Here is an 18,747-nt window from a genome sequence, read left to right on the forward strand (position 1 = left end):
TTTTCCTGTTTGCTTCAAAGATTAGAGGTAGCCTGAGGAAATATTATGAAGCAAATGTGGGAGAGCTCAGATTTTGCTTAACCAAGTGGGAAGAACTTCTTAATGGAGAAGTGACTTAAACTGTAATTAACTAATGAATTTTCATCATGAATTTCCAGCTTCCTGAGGTGTTAGGAAGATGCTGGGCAACAATTCAGTGGGAACGCTGATGCAGGGATGCACACATATGGCAGCTAGGATGAATTTCTGTCATAGTCCCAGATCCTATGATATGCTCAGATTCTATGATATGATGAAACACCTAGGTCTCTAGCTAGTCAGAAATCTCATCTCAGAATAGAAAAAGAGAGGAATGGGACTTCCCTGGTGGTCTAGTGGTTCAGAATCTGCCTTGCAATGCAAGATACTCAAGTTTGATCCCTGGTCAGGGAACAAAGATCCCACACACCGCAGAGCAACTAGGTCCAATTGTGGCAACTATTGAGCCCACACACTCTGGAGCCTGTGTGCCACAACTAGAGAGTCCGTGTACCACAATGAAAGAGCGCATGTGCCACAACTAAAACCTGACTCAGCCAAATAAATAAATAATTAAATATTTTTTAAAAAGAGAGAGCAGAACTAACTTAATCAATTATGGGTAACTTAAGGGACTCTGAGCATCTCCAGCGCTCTCTTGTCTCTAGGACCAAGAAAGCTGCTGCAGGTATGGAGGATACAACAGAGCAGGGAGTGGTCAATAAAAGAAGTTGGAAGGAAATAAAAAGTGAATTAGAAAAAACAAAACAAAAAGAAGTTGTAAGGGATATCAGCATGAGATGTGGGGAGAACTAGTGTTTTCTTGAAAATAAGTCCATGTCTACGTTGTTTAGGTGACAGGTTAAGTTACACTGAATGGGTTAAAGCATGCTGTTGGGTGCATCCATATTATGTAAAGAGCTCTACTTGATACTAAAAAACACTTTAGCAGAGGATGGTGTCAATCACTGAAGGAAGAAAAGGGAGGCAGGAGTGGCAACAAAAGAAAGAAAACCGGGAGTTTCTGGTTGCCTAGTGGTTAGGATTCTGGACTTTCACTGCTGTGGCCTGGGTTCAATCCCTGGCTGGAGAATTGAGATCCCATTAGCCATGAGGCATGGCCAAAGAAAAAAAAAAATGCATGTTCAATGATTGTTCATAAAATTTTGCTAAGCAGAAGAAATAGAAAAATATTCCATACCTTGTGTCTGAATTTTGAAAACATCAGACACAGCCTTCTCCTTGAGGATGAGGCCCAGAGCTGCCTGGCATAAAAACTCCTTGGCTGTGTTCTTCCGGTCAGGCAACAGTTCTTTGCGGTGTTGAGGGATGAAATCAGTGTGCACATTCCCAGCTTCAAATTCCGGGTGGCCAGACAGGCTAATGAGGAAGTCAATGTTGGTATGCAGTCCAACAATCTAGGGAGGGAAAAAATGTGATGTCCCCAGTGAGTGGAGAAAACAACACACTCAGGAAAACATTTCTATGGCATCAGCTCTTTCTACTAAGTATTTTCGACCATGACTAACTCTCAGGAAAAATAAAACAAATTCATTTCACCATCATTAAGCATTTGCACTTCACATTACATTAATTTACTATGACAAACAGGATGTAGGAAATGGTGTTGGGGAGGTAGTGTGGAGATGTTTAATTGACTTAGGTTAGGAGAGCAAGTAAACATTAAGAAACTTAAATGAGATTTACATGCAAGATACTGAAGACTTGCTTCTCAGAACACTCCCATGAACGAGGAAGACTGCAGACAGAACAGGATTGCTACACACGGGAGGGGTAGGATTATATGACCCAAAAAGAGCTTCTTCTGAACACTAAAATTCAACTTGTACACACTGATATAAAAATAAGAAAAGGTATAGAATTAACCCAAATCCACCCAATAAATGGGATCTGAGACAAAACCAGCTGTCTGAGCTCTTAGGTTCATTCATTCATTTTCTCATTCATCCATTTATTTAATAGCCATTTACTGAGAGCCTTTTAGGTGCCAGGCTCTGACCCCAGTACTGGGGACACAGTGAGGAACAGAACAAAGTCCTTGCCATCACAAAGCTTACATCAAGGGACAAATAACAATATCTATAAATAAATATCTAATATAATGTCAGATGATATGAAGAAAAATAAGGCTGGCTAAAGGAACAGAGAGCAGCAAAGGGTCCTGTGGGGAGGTCTGGGAAGGACTCTAAGGATCACAGTGAGCAGGGCTGAGGGCGGTGAGGAGGGAATCACGGGGGGCAAGAAAATTCTGGAGGGAGAAAGGGAACATGTGGCTCCATGCTGGGTGTGTCAAAGGAGTCACAAGGAGGCCAGTGTGGGTGGAGCCACAGAAACTGAAGGTTTGATCAAATTCACAAAATATAGTAACTTGAATATCATGGGTTAATAAGAAATCCTTCTATGACACTAAATCAGTATGGTATAGGACTTAATTGCACCAAGGCAATGCATAGCTACAGAAAAGCAACAAACACTTTCAAATGGATAAAACTGAACATAATTATTTTCCTTGGCGGAAAATAACATCAGAGGATTGGCACACTTGTGTTGCTGGCCTTATCTACAGGTTGAATAGAAATTTCACATCGAATCCCATGAGGTTAACACTGATGCTAATAGTTTTAGTCCTGCAATCTTTCCTTTCTAGTTGAAATCAAGAAGTCTTTAAACTTTATTCTGACCCATGGGAAATCCTCCCATGTGAAATAATTTTGTTGTGACATATGGGTAATTGGTGGAAATAAGTTGACAAGGACAAAGGTCGACCAGTCGTAACGGACACGCTTGGCTGTAGAGATCCAGAGATCATCAGGGTCACTAACACAGCCCCAGCACACTCACATTGTACTGCCGAAGGCTGTACTTCAGTTTCGTCAAGGCTGCCTGGCGATCAGCAGCCCACACAACCAGCTTTGCAATCATGGGGTCGTAATGCACTGAAACTTCATCTCCTGAAGTTGAAAAACCACAGAAACTAAAGTTAAAACTTAAAAGAGAGAAAATATGATAAGCAAGACATTCTCCTGGGGCTTTCTGTACATTTCACACTTAATCCTCATGACAGATAGCATTACCACCACTTTATTCACGAGGAGCTGAGGCTCAAAGGGATTTAAAAACAGAAGTTGAAGGAGGGTATGGCTATCCAAGAGCACCATGCCCCAAAAGAGTTATCCCATGACACACAGGCTGGTTTCCCCATCCTAACTTCTTCTGAATCTTCTTTTCCCTTCTTATTTTGGAAGTCAGTGAAAACCCTCATATCACAATCACTTCTGTCCTTGGCGTTTCCTTGCCTCCAGCCCCTCAGTTTCCTCATCAGAAAAATAAAGAAAATAATTCCTCTATTCTATATGCTTGCTGGGAGGATTGACAATCAAGTGCCAAATGCCATACCTGGCAGAGCTGATAAACAGCAGCTATCATTACTGTGTCAGAGTCTCAGAGAACAAGAAACTGAACTATGCACATCTCACTGGTTAGAAATGGTCCAAGTCAAAAGGATGAGGTATATTACAAAGAATACAATTCAGAGACGTTTTTGTGATTTTGGCAGATCACTTGACCCCTCTGAATCCTAGAGTCTTCATCTGTACAATCAAGAGGTTAGATTACACTCCCTTATCCACCCATCCATCCATCCACCAACACATACGAAACACCTTCTAGGCCTCAGTTTGAGCAAAGCCCTGCAAATATAACATAAAAGACCTAGTTCCTCTTGTAAGACTCCTAGTCTAATGGAGAAATTAGACAAGGAGCAAGAGATCGTCACGAGATGATATAAAGGGGGAATGCCAAGGAATACACAAGGGGACACAAAAGAGGGTTGGGGAAAGCTTCCTGCACTCGATTATCCTTCCCAGTGTCAGGATGAATCAGGGAGTCTGTCTGAGAATTATATCTGTTATCCTTTGAGCACTTTCATTAAATTATACGGCAAGCTTTGCTTGCCTTAAATTCCTTTTCTTTCCTATTACAAGTTCCCTCTTCTCTCTGAAGTTTCACTGATATGCTAAAAAATTTACTGACTACCAAACTTGCTGTAGGTTATCTAGAGCTCTCAAAATGCTGCCAGTTTATTGTTGTAGTTATTGTTCAGTCACTAAGTCATATCTGACTCTGCAACCCCATTGATTGCAGCATGCCAGGCTTCCCTGTCCTTCACTATCTCCTGGAGGTTGCTCAGACCCATGTCCATTGAGTTGGTGATGCCATCCAACAATCTCATCCTCTGACACCCCTTTCTCCTCCTGCCCTCAATCTTTCCCAGTATCACAGTCTTTTCCAATGAGTTGGCTCCTTGCATTAGGTGCCCAAAGTATTGCAGCTTCAGCATCAGTCCTTCCAATGAATATTAAGGGTTGATTTCCTTTAGGATTGATTGGTTTGATCTCCTCACTGTCCAAAGGACTCTCAAGGGTCTTCACCACCATAATTTGAATGCATCAATTCTTTGGCACTCAGCCTTCTTTACGATCCAACTCTGACATCCATACATGAATACTGGAAAGACCACAGCTTTGACTAATATGGACTTTTGTCAGCAAAGTGATGTCTCTGCTTTTTAAAATGCTGTCTAGATTTGTCATAGCTTTCCTTCCAAAGAGCAAGTGTCTTTTAATTTCATGGCTACAGTCACCATCTGCAGTGATTTTGGAGCCCCCCAAAATAAAATCTGTCACTGTTTCCACTTTTTTCCCCAACTATTTGCCATAAAGTGATGGGACCAGTTGCCATGATCTTTGTTTTTTGAATGCTGAGTTTTAAGCCATTTTTTAATTCTCTGCTTTCACCCTCATCAAGAGGCTCTCTAGTTCCTCTCCACTTTCTGCCATTAGAGGGGTAGCACCTGCAATTTATTGTTAAGAAGTCCTAATTCCTCGTTTTGGCTTTCTAGACCCTATACGATTTGCTCTTATTCTATATCTCCAGCCACATCTCCAATTACTCACCACCCTGAATCCTCTTCTCCAGCCACATATTCTCTCAGTTCTTCAAACACACCTTTTGTTAAATCCTGTTTTCTTCACTTTTCTGTATGCTTTTAAATATGCCTCTTCAAATTCACTCTACACTTCCTCTTAGAAACATGTCCCGATTACACCAGCCTAACATAACTGCTATTCCTGAGAATTTCTATATTTTATCACGCACCATCTGTATAACTTCTCTGGCAACTAAAGTTAAGGTGGCAATAGATGGTAGTGGCTCAGATCATAGACCCTGGAGCCAGAATGCCTGAGTCTAAATCTTGGCTCCAATGGTGACCTTGGAGAAGTCACTTCTCTGTGCCCTGGTTTCCCCATCTGGAAAATGGAGGTGATCATAGGGTAGTAAAGGAGCCCATGTAGAAAAAACACCTAGAACAGTACCTGTACATAGTAAGTGCTAAATAACTGTTATGACCATGGTTATTAATCATATGCGAACTGTACTAGCTCTTGCATTGTTATTTTTTAACTTTTTAAAATTACTGCTTAGCTTGCACTAGGTTTATTAATTTTTCAGTTTGACTTTTAGTACCTTGAAGGCAGAGTGCCTTGGGCGGAGCAGATATCAGTCACCTTAAATTATATTTGGAACTAGGCAAAATAAAAATATAAAACAATACCAGAAAAATATTTGTTGCTTAGGTTTGACTAAGTGCTGCTGCATTTCAAAAAAGACTGCAGTACTGCTTAAAAATACTAGTTCTTCTTTTTTAAAAAAAATAAATATGTTTAGCCATCTGTTTTATTTTTATTTTTTATTTTATTCTTCATAATCAGCTGCAATGGGTCTTAGTTGCAGTATGCAGGATCTAGTTCTCCAACCAGGGATCAAACCCCAGTCCCCTGCATTGGGAACTTAAAGTCTTAGCCACTGGACCACCAGGGAAGCCCCAATACTAGTTATTCTTTAAAAATGACTATTCCAAAAGGAAAAGATTACTGAGAAATCAAAGAAATCCTTCATTTTGAAAACATACTAGATACATCCATAAGACACAGGAAAAGACTCTATCCAAAACCAATAATGTACCAAAAAATTTTAACCACTGAGACTTTGTCCTTTAATTTCACTTTACCTTGCCGTACTCCAGTTTCGATCCTAGTGGTAAGGTCTGCTCGAGGGGTGGAGAGATGCACTAGTGGTCCGGCCCCCGGCATGAAGTTATTGTTAGGATCTTCTGCATATATTCTAGCTTCAAAGGCATGGCCCCGCAGAGTTATTTCTTCCTGGCTCAAAGGAATCTTCTCTCCTGCTGCAATCTGGTAAAAGAAGAGTATGTGCTTCTCATGAAAATCCACCTGATAGCAGCTATGAGACTGCATAAATGGTCTTGCCTTTTTCTACGTAAAGTGGACATTTGGACTTTATAATGAAACCAATTAAAAACTCTTATTTTGTCCACCCACTTGGGTATTAAGCAAAAGCAAAAATAGATTAAAAAACAGATGCAGCCTGGAAATACTGCATTAATTACAATGGGTCTCTACAATTTTTAAATAGAGAAAACAGGCAAACTGATGACTAAGTTATAAATATCAGTATCAGTGCTTTATCAATATAATGAAAACTAAAATTTCTTACTGGCAAGATAGTCTTAGTTTTCACTTAAAATATTAGCACTCAGTTACCCTGTCAATATTTTCTTATAGTAAACTGTTAGTTGGTGTTTAGGACTATATTCACAGCTATGGCTAAAGTATGGCATTCATCATCTTTGTTATCTTCACCACCAAGTGATCAAGCAAAACAGGCAGGGGAACACGATGCTTTTAAATTTTGTTTTTTTACATATATTGCAGGACATCAGATTATAAACAGGATAATCGGCATTGTTAATCACTACTCTAATTATTATTATTTTGGCTCTTATATACCGATACAACAAAACTCTCTCTTCAACTAGAATAATTTGGAAAAGGCTATTGGAGGGCACACTGTCACTCTTCACTCTCCCCTTGAGTTTTCCTCCAAGATAAGGAAATGACAAATTGAAACGGCAAAAGATACAGGGAAAAACTCTAGTAACTTAGCAGCACACTGCACTCAATAGGTTAGCATAAAACAAGCAAAGCTTTCATCTCTCAAAATCTGTAAGTAAGAAAAATCAGGAACTACAACAGTGAAAATGAAAGGAAAATGGACTAAACTGCATGCCTTTATGGCATAGTGTTTGAAATCAGAGACTTTGCAGCCCTACTGCCTGGGTTCAGATTCTGTCTCTATACTTTTCCTGTTTCAGGCATACTCAATTCTGGGTAAGTTTCTGTAACCTCTTAATGCTTCAGAGAAAAATGCCTGGCATACAGTAGATACTTGGTGTTAGCTTTTATTTTTTCATTCCTACCCTTTATAATAAAATCCTCTGTAATGTTTTGGTAAGGAATTCTATTTGTTTTAGTATAAAAAAGAAAAAGAACGGCTATATGTTCCTATTCGAAGATGTGATTTTATTTCTGACTATATAGTTCAATTTCAACCTGACTTATCTTTATCTGTTTTCCTCTGAAGTTGGCTTCTATCTGGACCCAGAAGAGACTGGCCTAACCATGTTTCTGAGTACTTGGAAATCTGTACCATCTGAGTTCACTCAGGCTTAGACATTGACTCTTTGGAATCCCTTGGACATTTGGACCTTCAGCCCCTTGGACCTTGGACATTTCACCAGGCTCTCCTAACACTGGTAACCATCTGAGCCTGCAGCCAGGGTGCTCACATCACTGCACACTCACTCCAGGAAGCTGGTGACTCGAGAGATAGGCCCTGGAGCTTGAGCTCTTGATTCACCACATGGTGAGACCCATTGTTTTACCTCTGCTTGGAAGCCAGATTCCAAAGTGTCTTGAACATCATAAATAAGGTCCAGTGGCATCCCTAAGCTCGAGAAACCTTCCCCAGATAACAAAAGCCTATTTCTCTTTCTAAAGCTCTTACAGTTTCTCAACTTGCAGAAATAAATGCCTGCTGGTTCCCCCTAATGTCCAAAAGCTTTCTTTTTCTTCATTCTTAGAAACACTTACTCCCCATGATTTAAAAATCCTGAACTCTCCTGGTTACTACTCAAGAAAAATTATTTTCCTTGAATTCTGGAAACATAAGCACTCTTTCCAAAATTTCTAAACCCAATACAGTTTTCCTGACACTTACTAACACTTACTAGCCTGATGTGTAGCTCCTAAGGCTACAAAGGCCAGAAGAATCTTATGGCTCAAATAAAACCACCAATCATCCCCAAGGAACCAGCAAAAGGAATGTTATATTATTGTCCACAGAAATTTTGCAAAGATAAAATTATCAAAGTAATCAAGACTTTAGCATCACAACACTGAAAAAGTAATCTAGATTCAGGATATATAGAGAACAAAGAACCCTACAGAGATTAAGAACATTCATACTACTTAAAGACATTATTATATTAAAAAATAGACTGTAAAAATCTGTTTTTAATAAAGAGCACAAAACAGTCTAAGTTATTATCATTAATATTTGAAGCAATATGCTTTGTAAAACTCTGATTTAAGCCTATGAGGAGAAGCTGTAGATATAAAAGTTCAGTAGAATACAATAGATGTGTCATAGCAATGTCAAAGTGCTTTGACATTTTTTAGACATTTACTCTAAATGGCCACACTCATCCCTTTATGGGCCATCAACAGTGTGTCAGAACTTGCACAGAGACCACTCTGCAAATCTGAACTGTTCCTTTAGCTCTTCATTCTCAACTCTTCCTTAGCTTATTTCACCTTGGCAAGCATCTGTCCTGCCTCTAAAATCTAATGATGGCCTGGTCCTGAATGATGTGGCCTCAGGTAGAATGACAAGGCTTTGTGAGACAATGTGGTCACAAGTAAGTGACAGACTAGAAATCTGAGTCCATAAAGTACATCAAATGTAACGTCACCATTAACCTCCCATTTTCCTATACTTATGGCAACCACAAAGAATTGAACCCTTATCCAAAGTGACTCCTTCTGTTAAGAGGCCAGAAGGGAACATATTCTCAACACTGATCTTTTACAGAAAAAATACTCCCACCCTAAGCTGCCATTCCACCAAGTCAGTTCCTGTGATCATTTCAGTGACAGGATGTTCCACTTGCAGCCTTGTATTCATCTCCATAAAGTAGAAATTGTGCTTTGAGTCCATGATAAACTCCACGGTTCCTAAAATATAAAATACAGTGGTCACATTTCAATAGCATTCAGTCAGTAAGAATCAAAATCTTTCACAAAAGATCATATCAAGTTTTATGGCTACCTTCATTCAATGGTAGACAATTTGCTTTTCATGAAGAAAACATCTCACATTTTGCAGCAGCAAATGATTCTCAAAAATAGGGAGCCACATGAAATTTAACAATAGAAAAGTACACTCGAGGTTTTGAGCAAATGGCCAGCCCAAATTATGAATCAGTCTCAGCTTTCATAGCAGTGAGAATATGACTGGACCATGTGTTACTGCTCCTGTGCACCAATTCCCTAGAAACCTCACACTCTGACATCCCACCTCACTCTAACTTCGTGGAGAAAAATACATTTTTTTCTCTTGACTGTGGGCTTTGGAAGTGTCTTTTAAAAAGTCCTTCTTCTAGTGACCCACTGGGAGATTACTCAGTAACTAAACATTATGTTAATGTCTTTTTTTTTTAATAGAAATTTTCCTTTATTATTTTAAACTTTAAAAAAAATTATTGAGAAGAACTAAATAAATGGAGAAAAGTTCATGGATAGGAAGACTCAACATTATCAAAATGTCAGTTCTTCCCAACTTGTCACATAACGTTATCAGGGAAATGCACATTAAAACACTGAGATACACACCTATTGGAATGGCCATAACCTGGAACATTGACAACACCAAACGCAGGTAAGGATGTAGAGCAACAGAAGCTCTCACACACTGCTGGTGTCAATGCAACATGGTACAACCACTTTTGAACAGTCTGGTAGTTTCTTCCAAAATCAAACATACTCTTACCATGTGATCTAGCAATCATACTTCTTAGTATTTACCCAGATGAACTGAAACTGTGTCCACACAAAACCCTGTACATAGCTGTGTATAGCAGCTTTATTTATAATTCAGAAATGAGCTATCAAGCTATGAAAACATATGGAGGAAACTTAAATACGTATTACTAAGTGAAAGAAGCCAACCTGAACCATGTGAAAAGGCTATGTACTGTAAGATTCATTCAGGAAAAGACAAAACTATGGAGGCAATAAAACAATCAGTGATTGTCAGGGACTGGAGACAGGGAAGAGTATATTCAGGGCACTGAAACTCTTCTGTAAGATGCTACAATGGTGGATAAATGTTGGATGCATGTCATTATCTATTTCTCCAAACTCACAGAATGTACATCAAGAGTGAACCCAAATTGTAAACTATGGGCCCCGGCTGATAAAGATATGTATAAGCAGGTTCATCAGTTGTAACAAAAGAGCTGTTCTGGTACAGGATATTGCTAGAAGAGGAGGCTCTGTGTGTAGGGGGCATGGGAACTCTCTCAACTTGCTGCTCAATTTTTCTTTGAACCTAAAACTGCTCTAAAAAACTAAAGTTTACTAATTTTAAAAATTGCAAAAATATCATTTTAATGATTTTATTTTAAAATAGGGTAGAAAACATCAAATAGCATTAAATATAATTAGGCTAAGTACTGTTTAAATGATTTTTCCCCCAAATATACATGCATATAAACCAACACTTACGTTCACATACCGGATCTCAATGTAAAATGTATTTCTTAATCTGGATATAGTCAAAAGTTTGAAAGTCAATGATTTAAAAGCTATATATTTCACTTGCCTTTCAAAACACAAATAATTTTTCCTCCCCCTCTATTAGAAGCAAATCTTAACATACCTGCACCAACATAATTTACAGCTTTAGCAGCTCTGACTGCAGCTTCTCCGAGCTTTTTTCTTACTTCAGGTTTAATACCAGGCTATGAAAAAATATTTGAAATAAATTTCCATTAGTACTTTGTTCTACTAGAGGTTTCCATTAAGATTCAATGTTACATTTCTATGTCTCAAATACTACATTAAAGAGATAATAAGGATAAATATTTCATCATGAAATACTGTCTTATACCACAGTTCAACTGTCTGTATACCAAACTATAATGATTCTGTTAGTAATTTCTATGAACTGCAGATATTACTTAGAACCTACTAAATAACCATCTTTTCTTTCTTTTGAGCTGCGCTTTTTGGCTTGTGCGATCTTAGTTCTCTGACCAGAGACAGAACCTGGGCCCATGGAAGTGAAAGTGCAAAGTCCTAACTACTAGACCACGAGGGAATTCCCCAAAATAACCTTCATGACCATGTGTTCACTTAAAATTACTTGTATCAATATTAAAAATTGAACAATTTCTTTTTGTTTCAAGATGAATAAAGCAATATGGGTCATATGCCCCCATATTACTTTGGAATAAAGGTAAACCTTGAGATTGCAAGTTAATAAGAAATGTTCAAGGACTTCCCTGGCAGTCAGTGGTTAAGACTCTGCACTTCCACTTCAGGAGGTATGGGTTCAATCCCTGGTTGGGGAACTGAGATGCCACATGGCACAGCCAAAAAAAAAAAAAGGTTCATAAAGAGAAATATGTATCAAAAGTAGGCAAAACGTATTAACATTGTTCAGTGGTGCTCAACAGATTTCTATTTAAGCAATCACTGCTTGAAAATAAGGCTTTATTGAAATTGTTGACAATTACTTCAGACAGTTGTGCTCATTTCACATGCTAATAAGGTTATGCTCAAAATCCTTCAGCTAGGCTTCAGCAGTATGTGAACTGAGAACTTCCAGATGTACAAGCTAGATTTAGAAAAGGTAGAAGAACCAGAGATCAAATTGCCAACATTCATTGGGTCATAGAAAAAGCAAGAGAATTCCAGAAAAACATCTACTTCTGCTTCATTGGTTATGCTAAAGCCTTTGACTGTATGGATCACAACAAACTGTGGAAAATTCTTCAACAGATGGGAATATCAGACCACCTTACCTGCCTCCTCAGAAATCTGTATGAAGATCAAGAAGCAACAGTTAGAACCAGACATGGAACAGACTGGTTCCAAATTGGGAAAGGAGTACGTCAAGGCTGTACATTGTCACCCTGCTTACTTAATTTATATGCAGACTACATCATGTGAAATGCCAGGCTGGATGAATTACAAGCTGGAATCAAGATTACCAGGAGAAATATTAACAACCTCAGATACACAGATGATACCACTCTAACAGCAGAAAATGAAGAGAAACTAAAGAACCTTTTGATGAGGGTGAAAGAGGATAGTGAAAAAGCTGACTTAAAACTCAACATTGAAAAACTAAGATCATGGCATCAAGTCCCATCACTTCAGGGCAAATAAAAGGGGAAAAAGTGGAAGCCGTGACAGATCTTATTTTGGGGCGCTCTAAAATCACTGTGGATGGTGACTGCAGCCATGAAATTAAAAGATGCTTGCTCCTTGGAAGGAAAGGACAAACTTAGCATATTAAAAAGCAGACATGTTACTTTGCTGACAAAGGTTTATATAGCCAAAACTATGGTTTTTCTAGTAGTCATGTAAGGATGTGAAATTTGGACCATAAAGAAGGCCAAGTGCCAAAAAAATTGACGCTTTCAAATTGTGATGCTGGAGAAGACTCTTGAGAGTCCCTTGGACTGCAAGATCAAACCAGTCAATCCTAAAGGAAACCAACCCTGAATATTCATTGGAAGGACTGATGCTGAAGCTGAAGCTCCAATACTTCAGCCACCTGATGCAAAGAGCGGACTCACTGGAAAAGACCCTGATGATGGGAAAGATTGAAGGCTAGAGGAGAAGGAGACGATAGAAGATGAGGTGGTTGGATGGCATCACCGACTAAAAGGACATGAGTTTGAGCAAACTCTGGAAGATAGTAAAGGACAGGGAAGCCTGTTGTGCAGCAATTCATAGGGTCTCAAAGAGTCAGACATGACTTAGTGACTGAACAACAACTTGAAACAGTACAACATATTCTGCAACAGAAATTAAAGTTTGAATATAGTATGAGAATAACAAACTGATTAACCAGAAACTTTAGATCCCTGATCTTTTAGAAATACATATTTAAAAAATTCATATATAACTTTGGACAAAAAAGAGGTCTATAGCAGTAGCAGGTTGCAGAGAAATGTAAATCCCAAAATAGGTAATTCTAGGAGTAGGCCATGACCCAGAAAACAAGCTGAGCTAATTAAGAGGTAGTTTCAAAGAGATGTAAACAAAAAATTTGAAGGGGGCAAAGTTGCCAAATAAGAGCAAATAGCTCTCTTATACAATATAACGTTTAAGTTGGGAATACCATTAGTGTATTTTAGGAACATCTGAAGTAGCAGTTAAGGAGTCTTCTTCATAAAGAATACATCCAATTAACAAGACCCTTCCATTCCTCAAACATGCTAGTTAATTACAATTTAAAATCTGCATGGAAACAGTAGTTGTTCACTGTTAAGTCAGGTACCAAGTGGATCAGAGCAGCTTTTTCTAGACACTATCCAGAAGGATCCAAGCCCTAGTGTGCTCTCTGAACACCAACCTGCTCCTCATTCCCAGCACCACAGTGAAATCGGATTACTACAACTGAAGAGTGGCTACTCAGCAGCACTTTGGGGGAGACAGGAGCTTCACAGACTTCTCACGTGAAAGTCTGGGGTTTACAATATAGAAAAGTTGACAAATTTCTTTACAAGAGCCTTACCCCTGGGGCCTCTTCAATGATCTTCTGATGTCTCCTCTGCACACTACAGTCTCTTTCAAACAAGTACACGGCATTGCCATGGTGGTCACCAAACACCTGCACTTCTACATGCCTATTTAAAAACCCAATGAAAAGTTTCTATTTGTAGGCTGAACATTCAAGAAAAAAAAATTGAGTGAGAAATAAGAAAACTCAGAAAACACTGGAGACCATATCTATGACTTCACAGTAGGAGCAAGTAGCAAATACAAACTGACAAAGAAAAAACTGACAAAGAAAAAATCTGACTATGTCAAAATTACAAATTATAGCCGCATGTCATGTATCCTCAAAAAGTCAGTGACAACATTTTTTTAATGATTGGAGGATTTTTAAAAAGCAACTCTTACAGTCAGATTTTAAACTACAGCAGACTGAAAATTACAAGGGCTTATCCATTGAAAGGTTAGGAAATAAATTTACATAGATCATTAGTTTTTTAGAACATATTAACATTAAATCAAAAAATGAAAAAAGGCACTTTAATGTTGAGTGTAACATAGTATAATTATCAGGAATCATATTAAGAGTAAATGCATATAACACTTAAAAAAAGAAGGGTAACCCAGATCATTTGGTGAACATGAAAGCATTCTTCCCAGGAGATTCATTTTGATATGTTCACACTGTAGTTCATCTCACACATTCACCACTATAATACAGAAATGTTTTTTTCAGTTGAATTTTCGTTATTTAGTTGCTAAATTGTGTCTCACTCTCTTCCAGCCTGCCAGGCTCTTCTGTCCATGAGATTTCCCAGGCAAGAATACTGGAGTGGGTAGGCATTTCCTACTTCAGGGGATCTTCCTTACTCAAGGATCAAACTGGCGTCTCCTGTACTAGCAACTGAATTCTTTCCCTGAGCCATCAGGGAAGCCCTCGGTTGAGTTTTTAGAATAAAAAGTATCAAACATACAGGAAATTTTTTAAAAATCCAGGAAGTCTTATGATGTGCTATTTCAGCACAATGGCTCATTTCCCTTCCTTTTTGTTCACCTCATGGAACACTTCATTAAACCACTTGGAAGATATTTTTTTCCTTGATATATCACTTCTACTGAATGTTCTATTTAAAAATGTCCCAATTTGTCCAACATATTCTCTTGACAAAATAATAGGAGCTGATTTCTTCCTTTTGGATTTGCCTCCTTGATCTTCCGTTTTTATTTACTCGTAAGCTACCAACACCAAACTCATTCTTGCTATCATTATTTTGAATAAACTTATCTGTGAGATCAATTAAGAATCAAAAGCCCAAGAGATTCTATTTTTCCCCTAGCATTCTTCCTTTCATTATAGAGATCCAAGTTCCTGACTTTACCACATCCACTGACTCCCCCTTATCCTTTAACTGTTCCAGGAAAGGAAACACTAGAGCAGGAAATCCAGGTTCTGAAAGGAACACTTGAGGCCACACCAAGAACACAGAACAGCTCTTTTCTGACTTCTCAGAAATTGGAAACATTTTCCCTTGGCTCTTTACAAAGGATGCCCACTGAGGATCTGTGTTCTGTGAGGATTCCTACAGTTGTCAAATCACTCTTGCTATTTCCCTTTTTCTGATGATCCTTTTCTGTGTTGTTTTATCTAACGGAGAGATTCTGGAGCACCATGTCTGAGAACCAGGAAGTGCATCAAATCCCAGTCACTCCAATTCAGTCATTGCCGGGAGGGGGGGCGGGTCAGGCTAGATACACAGGTGCAGCTGGTTTCTAGTAGGAATGCCTTGATATTTTCTAAGAGTTCTAAAGTTTTTATTTTCCTATTTACACTTTTAATCCATCTAGAAGGTATACTGAATATAAAGTGAGGAAGGAGTTCTGATTTTTTTTTTAGATAAAATAATACACTTTGAAGATTGTTACCTATCCCAACCTTTCAAATAAGCTCAATAGTTCTAATCAGATATATAATACATTTTGATTTCTACTTTTCTCAGTTATTGGCACCACATTCTGCTGCTGCTGCTGCTGCTAAGTTGCTTCGGTCGTGTCCGACTCTGTGCGACCCCACAGATGGCAGCCCACCAGGCTCCGCCGTCCCTGGGATTCTCCAGGCAAGAACACTGGAGTGGGCTGCCATTTCCTTCTCCATGGCCCTCCATTAATTCAACAGATAATTATTTAGCAGAATACAAAATAGTGTGATTACCATGATATTGAAATGTTATTACTAGAATACACAGAAGACAAATATGTAGAAATGCTAATACTTATAATGATTTTGTTTTCCATCTCTTGTATTTTTCAAGTCTGTAATGTATTCATATTACTTTTCCTGATGCCTATCATGAAGATAATATTTTAAGACTGACTTTTTTTAAACTGTCACATTCTAAATGAATTTAATTTACTGTGCCATGCTCAGGGACAATTCTAAGTTTTGTAAGGCTTGAAACAAAAACAGTTTGGGAGCCCACTTTAAGAAAAGTACAAAAATAGGTATAGAATCTTCAAAGATGCCCATACAAGAGAAGGGACTAAAGCTTTAGCTCATCACCTTCAAGGTAAATCTCTTTCTGGTTATTGTTGCAAAATGAATTATTCTTGATAAAGTCACTTTTGACTTACAGACTTACAGGTTTGTATATGTGCGTGTCTGTATATTTAACACAAAAACTATGAAACAAGAAGCTTTTATAATCAGTATCTTATTTTAAGCAATACACATGAAAATAAAATTTCTAATAAAATAAATTAGAAATGCACATGGTATTTGCTATAGTGGTACCCAGAGAAGCAGTTTAGTGTGGTCACTGGGAGTGTGAATTCCGGAGTCAAATTGCCTGGGTTCAAACCTCACCAATTCCTAACTGGGAGACCTCAGGCAATTCAGATGACCACTCTGCTGCTCAGTATATTCACCTGAAAAAAGAGAACAGGGCCTACCTAATGGGACCATTGCGGGAATTAGATTAGAAATGGAAGAACAGCAAGATTACTACTTGTTTCCCTGGTGGCTCAGTGGTAAAGGATCTGCCTGTAATGCAGGAGACCTGGGTTCGAACCCTGGGTTGGGAAGATCCTGTGGAGAAGGGAATGGCAAGCCACTCCAGTATTCTTGCCTGGAGAATCCCCATGGACAGAGGAGCCTGGCAAGCTATAGTTCACGGAGTTGCAAAGAGTCTTAGTAAAATACTAAGATTACTACTTAGTACATGTAAAATACTTAAACCCTGGCACATGGTTAAGTGCAAAATAAGGGTGAACTATTAGTATTATTTGTTAACATATCACTTACAATTACAATTCAAGTTGGGTAACTATTTCCATTTTCTGAACATCTCAGATGATGCTTACAGAGTTCTGTAATATAAAGCTTAACTTCTTACAAGAATTTTACTTTGAAAAGACTAAATTCCATCAATAAGAAATGCAATGAATGAATTAATGATATATCTTTATCATGAAACCAATAAACAGCCAATAAAAGAATGAGGTATATCTATATTTACTGACAGAGAAAGATGTCTACCATATAATATTAGGATATATTATTAAGGTTCTATTTACTGTTCTTCTCTATGTATCTTGTATTCTGTGTGTCTATGTATAAATGTTTCTATTCATGTAGAAAATGCCTGGAGGAACACATACCTTAATATAGGTGGAGTGGAACTGAGGAACTTAATGTACTCATGCACTCTTAGAACTTTATATTTTACACAACGTGCTTGCATTTCTAACTTAATTTTAAAATTTGAGTCAGAAAAAAAGAGCTGAACCTACCTTGGTGTGTCCACAAACTTCTCAATCAGCATGGCATCATCATTGAAAGACTTCTTAGCTTCTCTCCGTGCTGATTCTAACTGCTCTTGAAATTCTTTTTCAGATCTAATGATCCTCATACCCTAAGATGGAAAGATAGTTATGACTATAGCATAAGTGAAACAACTTAGACTAGTCCAAAACGGAATACAACACTCACAACCTTACTTTTCCTCCTCCACCACGGACGGCCTTAATCATGACGGGGTAACCAATTGTCCTAGCGTGCTCTTTCAGGCATTGGTCTGACTGGTCCTCCCCGTGATAACCCTCCACAACAGGCACTCCAGCAGCAGCCATGATGGATTTGGATGTGCTTTAGAATAAAAAAATCGATATGCCCCAAAGCTATGAATTATTTCATACAAGAAAAACACAAATACTGCCAAGTCTATAAAATACAAAGGAACTTTAAAAAGAAAACACTCCATAGGAAAGGAAGGACTATAGTCTGAGACAACTAATATTAATACAATTGTTAAAATATCTACTAGCTTTTTCAATCCAGTTTTCACATGGTAGTTCATTCCATCCTGTTTTTTAATCCCCGAAAAACTGATCAACATATTGATTACCAACACAAATTATTATACTTGATACTTGAATGTTTTCTGTAATGCATTGTAGTGGCATGTAAATAAGTTATGCCTATGATGACATAAAGATATATTAACCTATTAACTAGGTCTATTGTAGGTAAAATAAACCATTCCAATTAACCTTCTTATGGCTGTATTTAAAAGATATAAACTCATACCTCTTTATACCCATGTCTCTAATTGCTGATGAAGGAGGACCTACAAAAATAATTCCTTCTTGCTTACACAGTTCGGCAAATTCCATGTTTTCTGAGAGAAAGCCATATCCTGGATGGATAGCCTAGAAGGGAGAAATGAATTGATAAGCTTTCTAGTGTTCCACTGGCAGACTGTGATACAGGTGATGGCATCTTCCTCTGAGGAGGCCTCTCCCTATGCTGCTGATAGGTACATATGGTCTCTAACAGAATATGTTTCCAAAGAGACGTCTGAACTTTATTTTTCTAATATATTTTTTAATGGAAGCATATTTGATTTACAATTGAATTTTCATACTAAAGTTCTGAAGCCTTACCTGAAACAGAAAAACCAATATTTCTTTTTATTGTGGTAATATCATATCAAATTTACAT

The 18,747-nt window shown here is 38.0% G+C and overlaps 1 protein-coding gene across 5 annotated transcripts in view; it reads right to left on the bottom strand.

Annotated features, from left to right (window-relative positions):
• The window catches only part of MCCC1 (methylcrotonyl-CoA carboxylase subunit 1), a 58,646-nt gene that overhangs the window by 17,657 nt on the left and 22,242 nt on the right, over positions 1-18,747 (bottom strand). For 4 of the 5 annotated variants that reach the window (XM_043874707.1, XM_043874709.1, XM_043874710.1 and 1 more), the window contains 9 exons: positions 18,334-18,455; positions 17,745-17,892; positions 17,538-17,659; positions 13,771-13,882; positions 10,900-10,981; positions 9,067-9,194; positions 6,110-6,293; positions 2,881-2,990; positions 1,220-1,436 (listed from right to left, as the gene is read on the bottom strand). In XM_043874707.1, coding sequence (XP_043730642.1) covers positions 1,220-1,436; positions 2,881-2,990; positions 6,110-6,293; positions 9,067-9,194; positions 10,900-10,981; positions 13,771-13,882; positions 17,538-17,659; positions 17,745-17,892; positions 18,334-18,455 — 1,225 coding nt within the window. The remainder of the gene's footprint in view (positions 1-1,219; positions 1,437-2,880; positions 2,991-6,109; positions 6,294-9,066; positions 9,195-10,899; positions 10,982-13,770; positions 13,883-17,537; positions 17,660-17,744; positions 17,893-18,333; positions 18,456-18,747) is intronic. The other variant, XM_043874711.1, reaches the window with a different exon arrangement.

Source organism: Cervus elaphus, chromosome 19 (assembly GCF_910594005.1).
Source record: "Cervus elaphus chromosome 19, mCerEla1.1, whole genome shotgun sequence".
Classification (NCBI taxonomy): Eukaryota; Metazoa; Chordata; class Mammalia; order Artiodactyla; family Cervidae; genus Cervus; species Cervus elaphus.